Source organism: Dermacentor silvarum, chromosome 7 (assembly GCF_013339745.2).
Source record: "Dermacentor silvarum isolate Dsil-2018 chromosome 7, BIME_Dsil_1.4, whole genome shotgun sequence".
In the NCBI taxonomy this organism is placed as follows: Eukaryota; Metazoa; Arthropoda; class Arachnida; order Ixodida; family Ixodidae; genus Dermacentor; species Dermacentor silvarum.
In genome coordinates, this window is record NC_051160.1 from 107,319,426 (window position 1) to 107,332,539 (window position 13,114).

The 13,114-nt window shown below is 45.6% G+C and overlaps 1 protein-coding gene across 1 annotated transcript in view; it reads right to left on the reverse strand.

Moving 5' to 3' along the window:
* Window positions 1-241: 241 nt before the first annotated feature.
* Window positions 242-13,114, reverse strand: part of LOC125946917 (uncharacterized) — a 79,008-nt gene continuing 66,135 nt past the window's right edge. Inside the window, exons 3-5 of the mRNA XM_049671106.1 lie at window positions 11,949-12,019; window positions 6,849-6,935; window positions 242-540 (exon numbers count right to left, since the gene is read on the reverse strand). Of these exons, the coding sequence (XP_049527063.1) occupies window positions 329-540; window positions 6,849-6,935; window positions 11,949-12,019 (370 nt within the window). The 3' untranslated portion in view covers window positions 242-328. The remainder of the gene's footprint in view (window positions 541-6,848; window positions 6,936-11,948; window positions 12,020-13,114) is intronic.

Consider the following 13,114-nt stretch of genomic DNA (forward strand, 5'->3'; position numbering starts at 1 on the left):
TTTCGCCAAACTCGGCACATCCTGCATAGCACCCCTGATTTCGATTTGTGCACAACAGTGACCTTACTCGCATAAATCGAGTTACTGGTTTCGTTGTGAAAGCAGTGATACGGGCTGCTCAGTGTACAGTATTCCTTGTTAATGTTCAGAATTATTGCGTGTTGCGGGATATGGCGTCTATATTTCTTTTATATCAGCGTATTAGTCCTATTATGACCGCAATGAAACACAAGAGTTACTTACTCAAGAGCCAGAATTTATTTTGAGAACAATACAACATATTTGTAACGAGTTGCCTTAAGATAATGAAAGCCTTGCATTTTATCATTTATCTTTTGTTATTTACTGGCCCTTGGTAGACATGAGGAGCACTGCGATTGGTGAGACCTATATTCTTGCAGGTTCTCCCGAAGCGCTGGTGTCTGTTTTTATTGCAGAACTTCTTCAGTGCTTCTTGGCAGCCTGTGTAACTACTCGTTCTTTCGTATTCATACCTTAGTCTTTCTTCCCAGACGTGGAGTTCGTACTCCTTTTTCCCTGCTGTAAAGAAAGAAATGAATCGTCAGGTAAGTATCGACGCGAAAGATGGCACAGGCGACGTACATGGTGGTTGAAATGAATCGATGAATAAATTAATTTATTTATTTGTGTGTGTCTATTTTGTTCTTGTCTCTTTTGAATGTCCATTGTTTACTTACATCAAATTCTAATGGTAGCGTAATTCCTGCGCAATTAGCATTGGCAGCCGAGCGTTCGTGTTCGGTACGCTCTGCCACTCCAGCATGTGCTTCTCGACGTCAAAAGCTGCGAGACGGGCTCCCCGAACATCGGCCGTCTTGACATGGCTCGCGCATACTTTGGCAAAACAAGTTTAAGGCGCCTCGGCGCTCTCGATGACTAGCTCGTTCAGCGCGTGCAGGTCGGCGCTTGCGTTTCCTCCGTTCAGCGTCGAGTGCTGTCGTGCGACCCGGCGGCATGTTGGTGTTACGAACCCCCCACACTCTGTGAGATTCGCGGGGCGGGTTGCTCTCCCCACTTATCCTACCCAGCTGTCCCTCATCCCGAAATTTTTTGTTCCTGTATATTTACAAAGAACAAAAGTGTCGTATACTACCGCCATTTTGTTTCAACCATTTACGTTAAAGCCCCTCATCGCTAGCGCAGGGGCCGAGCTTGGAACAACGTCTGCGTGCTTCAGACGATATGCTATGTTGACGCGAAGCGTGCTTTGCCTATTGTAGGCACGATGAGTCTGTCCGTCCATCCGGCTGTTGGTCTATCTGTCTGTCTGTATGTCTGCCCATCCGTCCGACCGTCTGTCTGTCCGTCCGTCCGTCCGTCCGTCCGTCCGTCCGTCCGTCCGTCCGTCCGTCCGTCCGTCTGTCTGTCTGTCTGTCTGTCTGTCTGTCTGTCTGTCTGTCTGTCTGTCTGTCTGTCTGTCTGTCTGTCTGTCTGTCTGTCTGTCTGTCTGTCTGTCTGTCTGTCTGTCTGTCCGTCCGTCCGTCCGTCCGTCCGTCCGTCCGTCCGTCCGTCCGTCCGTCCGTCCGTCCGTCCGTCCGTCCGTCCGTCCTCTTACGCGGTCGTGATGCCGCAGTGTTGTTTTTACCTAAATGACATCACAATATTTAATCACTATATGCTTGTTACTATATTGCGTGGCACAACATGATATTCATGACATCAATGACATGAATTTCATAATCCAGTCTCTTACGCCTGTCTCGATACCGTTGCGGTATCGAATAGGGAGAGAGCAGGATCGCAAAATTAAACCGTAAGACCCACCCATCTGTAATAAAAATTGGACGTGTAAGCTTTCTAGTTCGTGAATAAATGTAAGTTGCCTCTTTCGTTGCTTCATTTGTCTACCGTTCTTCCCATCGCCGTCTGTAGAATGCATAAGACGTTTCACATACGCAAATGCGGCTGTGGCCCTTATACTGCCTGCGCGAATTTTTAGCTTTATCGCTGTCTGCGTGGTAATCAAAATCTATTTAGAGGCTTTATTAACTTCAAAACTTGTTGGCGAAATGACAGTACTGATAGAATGCAATGAGTGTGCACTTTTCTTCAAACGTTTAGCGGTAAACTGCTGGTCAATGCAATAACTTGGTGATGTGTATCTTATGCGCAGCAACCCAAGTTGATTTTTTCGGTAAATTACTTTCACGTGAGTAATAGGCCTGCACAAATGCTCTCTTGCACAGAAATAGAGGCTGAGTGCCAATCACGAATTCTCGTTCACTTGCCAGGTTATGGAACATTAACTTAGTCTACTGTGTGTGTTTTTTACCCATCTCCCTGTATTTCTCTGTGTGTGGATTTTTTATTTATCTTTCTGTGTCCCCTCACCCAACGTAGCAAACTGGATATATATCTTCCCGTTAACCTCCCTGCCTTTCGCATCTCATTCATCTCTTCTGCATAGTAATTGCCAGACGTGTTCTTCCACTTTGTTGGCTGAAGTTCTCAATCATTTGCTCTTAATTATCTATATTTTTTACTGAACAGGACATTGCGATCTGCAAACCCATTCAAACGCTCCCCGTTTTTTTATTATTTATTTTCAATACTGCCACTCTCAGTTGAGAGCATAGCAGGTGGGCATTACAAAGAGACAATCATGTTAAAAAAATTGACATTTTGTAACCATGCGCTCTTATACATGGCATTTAAAGCAAAAATCACGCACAAATTCCAATTAACATTTCAAAAACATGCATGCGGCGCACACGAAATGAAGTACAACCACGAGGAAGGATTACAACCAGTTTGCCAACCAAAGAGAATCAACGCCTTGTCGATCATGCGTAATGCGCAAGCATGAACTAATACTGAAAAAAAAATAAAAACGCGAAGCACAAGCAGGCACAGGATTGCAATCTGTTAAAAAAGGGGGGGAATGGAATAAAGAAGCACGCAAGTGATAGTATAAGAACGAAGTTATGTGCAACAGCATAAGCACTCCCTTTCACCAAGAAAACCAGTACACATTTCATAGGCAATCACCAGCAAGTATTAGGAAAGGAAATACATTGTATAAGTGCAGGAATCTAAGAAGACGGAACTAGCGTTCAAATGAGAGAGTGTGCGTGGCAATGAGGGTGGTACTAGAGGTTAGATGTATGTTCTAACTTTGCACTGAAAGCGGACACTGTTTCGGCTTCCGTGATATCAGAATGTAACCGATTCCATTCACGTATCGTAAGTGGGAAAAACGATTGCCCAAATGAGTCGTTGTTGAAAGAATATTCAATTAATATTCAAATTAAATTAAAAGAATATTCAAATTAATTGATCCTATAGTCCTCCTAGTCTTTCCGTGGCTGGCATTCCGTCTCCTTGACTAATTCCTTTCTTGATCAATATTTGAACGCTCTTTGAAGAATTAAGGGAAACTGCGGAATAAATGTCAGTAAAGATTTTTGGGGGGGGGGGGGTATTCACCTATGCCTTCTGTAGTCCTTGATGAATGCTGAATCAAGCGCTTTTTCATTACTTATGAAAGACATATGCAAAGAAGATTGCTTGTAGTGCCAAGGTTTCTAAATTACGGGATTGATAGCACGCATTATTTCATAGGCGAATACTGCCTTGCGGAAAAACCTCCCGAGAAATAAAAGAGAATACTGAAATGCAAAGTATTGCGTTGTTGTGAACTTGTTTAGGAGCATTTCCGCTTTTTAGAAATTACGCCCGCGCTGTCGTAGCAGCTGTGCTTGCCGCAAGTAGAGCAATACACGCTTGCTTCCTCATCCGTGTCAGTGTTTCGCCTATTTTTAGTAGAAAATATTCACGTCTTTTGCAGTCAGTGTTCTTATTGTGATAGTAAGTTAGTACTGAATCGCGTAAACCTGACAGCATGCCTGACCACACACATCTACTGCCTATTGTTACGAGAGGCACTAGGATATCATGGGTGGGACTTAAAGGTCCAGAGTGTGGGACTGAATGGTATCCCTGCGTTAAGGAGGTACGAGGTAACAGACCAATGAGCCAATGACCGTTGAATGCATAACAAGAACGACTGCTGAATGAAAGATGCACCGTCCTTCTTATAGACATTTTACAGCTGTGTTAACTATGGACGCCGCGATATTTGCTCATGTGACAGCGTCCACCATTGAGCGCCTTCTCATCGGCGTTTTTTCACTTGTTTACAATGTCCACGGTGGCAGCAGGCACGGCTCAGACAGCCGCTATTTCAGCCACCACGGTGAGCAGTGGTGCCAGGGTGGACGACAGGAAATTTTGGCCAAAGGTGCAGAGGCAGTGGAAGTTTACCTTTGATTTATCCATTCTGTCTGCGTTGCAATCTTGATAGGTTGGCGGCTGAAGGCGATGAACGTAGCAGGCTTAGGTTTGCTTTTACCCTAGATATTCTAGTCTTTACAGCGCTAGATTTGTCGGGTTCTTAAAGCCGTGCGCCGGTTCTCCTTGTTAATTGTTTGTGCAACAGCTTTCTCCGGGAATAGGCGTGTGTACGCTCGCAGGAAAAGCCTGTTTGCGACCTGTTCTGTCCTCAGTGGTTGGTTACGACCACGTAATTATGGTCACCACTTGTGATCATATAATCGTATATGGTGTTTCTGGGTATCTAAAGCGCAAATTTAAATGTAGTCGCGTACGCGTGAGCAAAGAGTGTTGCAAGTGGCAAATGAATCGCTGTCCTGCTATTTGATTCGCGGCGAAGGAAGAAAACTCGCGGTGGCTGCCTGTTATTCCACGTTTGACTTCGCTGGTATAGATAGTGAAGCCGCTCGAGTAGGTCCACCACGCTTGCATGGGGACGACGTAGCACTGACTTGCATGATTATAGAAGTACAACATACCATATATTTGTGCCAGAGTAGGCGGTAAAACTTTGTTGCTGCAGGTAGCGTGAGCTAAGCAATCGTTTTCGGCAATTGGCTATCCAGCGCTGGCGGTAGGGCTTTTTTCCTCGCCTTGTGTAAAGGCGTGCACAAGGAACTGTCGCAAATACGGGCAATCCTTGTACAAATCAGGTGGATGAACCTCGCACACAGTCTAGTCTCCTACATTCAAGGCTCTGGCGCAGTTCTTGCCGTTCAGAACGGAGCATGTCTTTCCTCTGCTTTTGCATAGTGTATATAAAAAAAAGTAAGTGATTACCGGCCTCTCGGCGGAACGTTGCTGGAGTGGCGGGTGGCGGATGATGCCTGCCTGATTTCTTTTCGAAAGGCGACGGCGCGCATGTGGAGGCCCTTGTTGCGCTGCTTGCAGTCTGCTCGCTATAAAAGGTGTATAGCTGCCGGGACGCTTGGAGGAGATGGGAGAATTTCTTCATGCCAGTAGACCTCCGAACATGCCTAGACGCGTATCTGGGTACGAAGTGTCGTCAAGGGCGACAGAAGAGTACAGGTGCTACGTTTTCGCACATGCCTGAAGTTCGGGGGGGGGGGGGGGCACTTCCTCAGTATCGTGCTCGGGGTCCAGCTTTGTAGCTTCGTGCTTAATTCGGGTGCATGACTATATTTCCTTTCACCTCCTTCAGAAACAGGATAAGCCATGATGGAGGCTAACAAACTGGCATAATTTTAGTGCTTCGTTACCTCTTGCTGAGCCATGCTGGGATTTAGAGAAAGTGTCCACAAATGAAGACAGTGGTAGGGAACAGGAACATTTGCGAGAACGCTCGCAGGCTATTTTCTTTTATTCTTAGCAGCCGTCACAACCAAGATATAGCTTCCTCCTTCGAAACGTGTAAACCATGGTCCAGGCTGTGAAAGGCGCGCAATTCTAGTACCTCGCCACTTTTTCCTCTAGAAGTAGGTTGCTTTAGAAACTGTGTCCACAACTGTGGACACTTGTAGCGAAGAGGTTCTACCACTGTGTATTTTCGGGAAGTGAAAGCCCCTCATTTAATTTTTGCTTTTTGAAATGCACATTAGGTCGATCTTGAGTCAACATTTCACTTGTTTATGCCGATTGTGCACGTATAGGAGAAGCTTTAAAAATGATACCCTTATATTCATAACATTTCTTCGTTCCAAGATGCTTGTCATGCGGTTTAATTTGTCAAACGCCATTGGTTACATTCATTTACAGATCTTAAATTAAACACTGTTGGTCTCGGGCGTGGCAGCTCTTAATGTCAATGACATGTGTAGCCGCGGTGTGACCTCTCCGTTGTGAAAGAAATCGCCAGTGCACACAAGAAAACACATGTCATTGAAAGCAGTGAGCCGAGCGTATTCATGTGACACTAAGCTGGACTGTCTTTTACTAGCTCTGACAAAATAGGATGAGACCGTGGCGCATGACAGATGGCAACGTTCTAGACCAAAGCGGTTGAGTTGAACTGATTGTTCTTCAAGTTAAGTTCGATGATAATAGCGCAGCAACAGAACCAATGAATACAAAACAGCATAGGCACTGGTTTTCTTTCTTTCTTTTTCAGTATTCTGCATATATGGCGTAGAAAACTCCGACGATATAGTGCAAATATGTTTTCGTGCGGCTCAAACGGAAGTCATTTGTGGCATCCTCCCTCTACTTTCTCCGCTATATTTATTCGCAGATCTATGAGCTGTGATTTGTAGGTTCAATAAATTGTAAGCAAATTTTTTAACCCATGATGGGAATAAGACAATCACTGTTGATTTTACTGCGACACGAGTTATATTCCAGTCGTTCTATCACATCATTATTGACGCATCAGCTGCTAATTCGGAGAATAACCCGCTCTCCTTAGTGAAGGAAATTCGAGCCGAGATCATGTCACACGAATCTCGATCGTAGTGGATTAACATTGATGTAAAGTTGCGAGACACCGTATTGTCGCCGCTTAAGCGCGTAATATATAAGGCGGGTAAGTTCACACTTACCTTCTGTTGTGAAAGAGAGAATTCCGCATTTCTGCTCATCATCCCAGTGTTCAAGCTCTCTCTTCATTTCATTTTTATCTCCACCACCTGCAAAACAAATTGTTGTTCAAAGAAATAACTGCAGTTTTTCAATGAGCCTAACTGAGGTCCTAGCGACACCCAAATGTAGTGTTGTACTTGGGAAATGCTCATGTATTGGTAAACATCCAAGGAATAGGAATAATAAGACACGGGTACCACTATAGCCGTACATTAGACCTTTTTATAAGAAACTCGTTAAACTGTGGGATGAGACCGTGGCACCTGACAGACAACAACGTTCTAGACCAAAGCAGTTGAGTTGGACTGGTTGGTCAAGTCAAGTTCGAAGATAATAGCGCAGCAACAGAACCAATGAATACAAAACAGCATAGGCGCTGGTTTTCTGTTTTACGGGTGAAGCTCCTTATGGCGGCACCCGTTCCGTACCCGTCGTAGTAGTAGTAGTAGTGTGTAACCAGTCTGAGAAAAATGAGAAAAAAATTCCGAAGTTGTGTCCGTAGCGCGGAATCGAACCAGGGACCCCTCGCTTCCGAGCGCGCGGCGTTAGCCCACTACGCCACGAAGCGGACATGGACAAACGCACCACGATGGCTATAAATACCCAACATTAACGAAAGGCCGCGTTTCTAGCGCGTTTCTAACGCGTTTGTGCTAGCGCGTTACGGCCCGTGTAAGAAGCTGGTGTAAGACGCTGTGGCCTCTCCACCTTACCTTCAACGCGTTTCGAACGCGCTGCCCAAAGCGGTGGCAAGTCAAGTTCAAGTCGAGGAGCGTTTATGAATACGGGGGGTATACTCTCTCAGCAGTCATGTGATGGCGTCGGTAAACGCGGTGCACGTTCCGGCATGTGTAAATGGCTGCGTAAGACGCTGTGGCCGCTCCCCCTTACTAGAGAGTACTGCACGTTTCTAACGCGTTTGTGCTAGCGTCCCCTTAAGCGGGAGATCCGATGATTCCCTCCGGAGCTTCGCCCACTCATCATCATTCACCTCGTGATCTGCTGTAATTTTTTTTCCTGTATGCTGCTTAAATTGTGTAGAAAACATCAGCGATATAGTGCAAATATAATTCAGTGCAGTTCAAACGGAAATAATTCGTAGCACCCGTATTCATTGGTTTCCGTAAAGTATACACATAATTTTGACAAATAAAAGATCGCGTTCCTCGTTGATGAGCTCAGTCACATGCTGTGTAGAAGCCAGCTTTGTGTCGTTGTCCGCAAAGTTTTGAAGGCTTCCTTATGCAGGAAATTTGTGTAGAAGTGTAAGTAATTACAGTGGAGCTGAGAGCCTCAACGCCTTTGTGGAAAAAACAGCTGTGATTCAATGTATGGTAATCTGTCGCCTAACTGACTGAATGAGCTTACCTTCGATCGCACATCCAAAAATAAATATCAGCAACTTCTGCCATTGCTCGACCAGTGTATGACATACAAAAGACACCACCATGTTGTTAAACCTTGGAAATATACAAAGTGAAAGTAGTATATAGAGGTATTAGAGAAAATAGATCGTTTACAGCGGTTAGTTGGTGGAGACCTAAGGAGAAGGCGCCATCAATTTAAACGCCACACAAGGCCTTCTGTGTGCAGCCGAAGGACTGAATGGCGCAAAAGGGTAATGGGGACTTGTACTAAGTCGATTAATTGGATATGACATCATATTGCACATATAACACAAAGTGCAGCTTCGGATACCTGCAAAATATTCAGAGCCATACCCCTCTGTGAAGGTGGATGGCCAACGGAGCTGTATGTGAGGTCTATACACGACCGATGTGGTGTCGCGGGCACACTGATGTTTGTCTAACATTGAATGCCGAACCTTTCCAAGAGAACCACCACGAACCACTTTCCGTCTGGCCGAGACACGTCTATTTTGAAAATCACCCACAATTACGATGGGAGTGGAGTCGGTAGGGGTGACCCAACTAAAGGTGCATACGCTTGACGTTTGAGGCACGATCTTCGTCCGTATTACGTGCAACCCGCCTTCGCCGCGCACATTCCTGCTTCTGTTTACGACGGCGTTCTTTGTAGGCGCGCTGTTCTTTCGCAGTCCTCACCGCACGCGGCCTACCCATTGCATGGTTGGAAGGGAACTAAGATAAAGCTACGTGCTTTGCCTATAGAGCCCGTGACAGCAAACCGCAATCTATGCTAAACAGTGTCTATTCCGGTTGTCTTTTTTATTACAATATTTTTATCACAATACATTTTGACACTTCTCGCAATATAACGCACCTGGGGAATACCCGGCGATAGGCTTTTATCACCGATATCGGCTGGTCGTGAGCTCTGGGGTGGCCACCATCTTTCCCAGAACCTAGCGTATAACACCTGCGCTGTAAAACTCCGCCGACACTAGGCGATTTCAGCGTCTCCTGTGGTACCAATAAGGGAAACGCGAGCTCATGTGTTTCGTAGTGAAGAACCTGCCAACTTGAGCCTCTTTATTTTTTTGTCAACGGCGGGATCGAATTCAGGCCGCGGCGGCTGCATTTCGATGGTGGTTAAATTCAAAAAGCCCTTGTACCTTGCATTGGGTGCATGATAAAGATCCCCAGGTGGTCTAAATTATTCCGGAGTGCCTCACTGCGGCGTGCCTGATAGTGAAATCGTGCTTTTGGCACGTAAAAGAGAAGAAATAAGTAATGAGATTTTAATTTTTTTTTCGTCAGCAGGCAACCGTGTACTCCTCCGAAGCCGCTCGGCAATGGGCAGCACTATCGAAATAGACTTACCTCTTCTGTTCACCTAACCGAAGCACTTGCTTCCTTTTTGACCTGCCGTAATTTCCTCTATATTTGGTACCGAAACCCGGGAGAAACGATCGAGCTTAGAAAACGAGGTCAACAGACGTCGACAGCCAAACGAGCTAGGTGAAACCAGCAAATATCTTCGGGTAAAAAAAAAGGGTCATCGATGAGCGCCTTCAAGAAGGCCTACAGGCGCCACACCCAACCGGAACTAACACCACGTCTCGATCCCCATTGCGGTAAGCGAAGTGTAAACCCTGATGCCACGATGGAACGGCTCAACCTGCAAAGAAGCGCTTTGAGAACTCAGTTGAATAAGCTGATTTCTGAAGCTGACTTATTCTTGGAGAGATACACAGGCGAAGCAGCTCTTAATGCCTTGCCTGCGAGACAGCGCCTTCCAAATTCATTGGCAAGAGGTGGAGGCAGTCATTGACCCTTTATTGAAAGACCAAGGCACAGAGCAAAATTATATACAGACCATGGAATGCAACACACCGTATCGTCGCACACATGGAAAATCTCCGCCAGAAAGTCGAAAAAGGCCTTCGAACAAAACAAGCAGAAATGACAGCGACGTTGAAGTGAAACTGCAGACGAGTTTGAAGTAAAACTGCAGAAGCTTGAGTTACAACGACTTAGCGGTACCGCCACGTAGTGCCCGTGCTCTTGGGAGCAGTTCCAGCAGGCGGTGCACGGAAACTACGCCCTCTCCAACGCTGAGAAGTTGTGTACTTGCGATCGCCACTTTCGGGAAACGTCACAGCGGTTATTTCTGGGATTCAGATGACTACAGCAATTCCTATTCTCGACTACGTGAGTGTACTATGGGATCCTTATCAACAGAACATGATATATTTGCTGGAGCGCGTACAAAATCGAGCAGCCAGGTACATAGTCGGTGACTATCGCCGCACAAGTAGCGTCACCGCTATGAAGACCAGATTGCAACGGCAGACTTTGAGTGATCGTAGACGGTATCTTAGGCTGAAGTTCTTTCATAATATTTTCCATGGGCGCTCTGGCATAGACAAAACGAACTACATGCTCGCACCACATTACATTTCGAATCGCCGCGACCATGCTTTTAAAGTTCGGGAGACAACTTCCAGAGGCAATTTGCTGAAGTATTCATTTTTTTCGACGAACGACATCTGAGTGGAACAGGCTTCCTAAAAACGTTGTAAGCATCGCATTTAATTCTCAGTTTTATAAGTGTGTTCAAGCTCTATAACGCTGCTGTTACCTGATCTTGTACTTGTTTTGTTTTCTGCACTGTACTTCTGTACTTGTTTTGTTTTATACGGGTATCATACCTATAGATACTAGCGATCTATTGCCTTTGTGTACCTGTTTGTAAAGCCTTGTTTCGCTTGTGTGACACTGTGTTTAATGTTTGCATCCACAAATGTATAAATGTGTCTATATCCCCCCCCCCCCCGCTGTAATGCTCTTGGAGCGAATGCGGGTTTTTGTAATAAATAAATAAATAAAAAATACACCACTTACACGCGGCGTGGTACGCAACCCCCTCTCCCCCTCTTCGCGGACGGGTGCGTGCGGCCACTCGGGCCGCCCGGAGTAGACGGAGCGCTTCCTTCCCACTTCGCTCTCTTGCGTGCGCCAGATTGAGCCGAAATCGGCGACGCACCCTCTCTCACGCTTTCACTGAGACGGCGTCAGAATACGGCGTGCGGTGACAATTTTATCACCCTTGGACTTAATACGTAAAATGGGTAACAGTGAAACCATATTAAGAGGGGCCTTTAGTATGTTTGTTTTGCGTTCATGTGATGATTTTGTTTTTAGAGAAAAACATTATGTCCTCAACAAACTTATAGTGTGCTTGCTAAGGTAGTTCAAAAACAATTATTCCAATTTGTGCATATAACTTCACACAGCATGCCTTAAATCTATCCAAAATTCCCGCGTGTTCTCGTAGGCCCGATCTGTCACTATCATTGAACGGGCCCGTGCCACAGCTTCAACCTCGAGCCATCACTAGGCATGACAGTATAAAGTTCGGGCTAGGCACAGAGACGCCAGAAAAGCTGGGTCTGGGTACTTGAGTAAGCCCAGGCCTGCACAGCGCTGTAGTTTGACTTGCCATGTTTGTCTTTGTGATCAAAGTTATGGGCATTACTCGCACAAGAAAAAGAACAACATAATCAACTAAATAAAGGAAAAGCGCTAACTAAATTCATAATTAATTACTTTACTGCACTCATTGCAATTGACGAATTGTAGCTGGTTGCTAAGAGAAATAGCACAACATGACGTGCACAAGATACGTTATGTTACCTTCAGCCTTGAGTTCCATGACTTCCTTTCTATTTTCTCTTTTCACTCTTCCAGAATATCGTAATTGATATCTGAAAACGGAAATTTTCAAGACTTTACAAGCAGTATCTTCAATCGTGGCGCGCTCCCGTAAACCTTACTTAATACTTCCCGTGACTCGTTAAGGTACAGAATTCTGGAATTGTCATATAGCGTTATCCCAGGATACGCTGAAGTCATTCAATCGCTGAACTGGCAATAAATTTGCCTTGAAGTTTACCATTGTTTCGGTATTTAGATACCAAAGGTCAATAAAATAATATGAAAGTATCAGAAATGCTAACACCATTAGAAATGAAGTACATAAAATATTTATTCATTTGTTCTACAGGATATTTCTTCAAGCTTACCGCCTGCTTACATCATTTTTAACGCAGAAGCCTAGAACGGAAATGCAATGACGCTTCGCGAATTGAGAATCATATCAAAACCTACTCGCGCAGAAGCGAGAACTGGCGTGCGTGGGTTCTGGAAGAGTTCTAGATCTAGAAGAGTGCAGGTGCTGGAGCTTTATGACTGCAGCCGAGTGAGGTTATCAGAGCACCAGGCCTTCATTGACTGTAGGTGATGCGTTCCACGGAGTTCGAGTCCGCGGCACGCCCTAGCTGCACTTCTTATGCATCTAAATATGGCGGTGCTGTCCCCAAAGCCATGGTACAACAAATCAGTAGCCCCTTCCCTGTCGAGGAAATGTAGGTAAGCGAAGCTTGTCTTGTGTTTATTCGGTGTTCCTCCGAACGAATTGCACTGACGAGTACCACGTTGTGCTAGAGCCACAACCGCGGTCACATCCATTGCAGCTGGCTTCGAAGTTTTCGTTGGGAAACTCGCGTTAAAACCTGGCCGTCCAACCGGGGAAGTTGGCACCAGGGTTGCGAAAGCGTGCGCCACCGTTTTCGGGTTCCTGGAGGGCTAGATGACGTTGACGTTTGGCCTTAACATCGCGCTCCCACAACTCGAGGTCGGCGGCGCATGGCTGACGTTTCGCCTTGCCTTCGGAAGCCCTCACGCTAAAATGGGCACTTCGGCGACGAGTCATTTCCCTAGCACGTTCTTTCTGGATGGATTTCCATGAAATTTCTTCAAAATTAAATCTGTACGTTACGTAGGACAATAAATGGCTCACA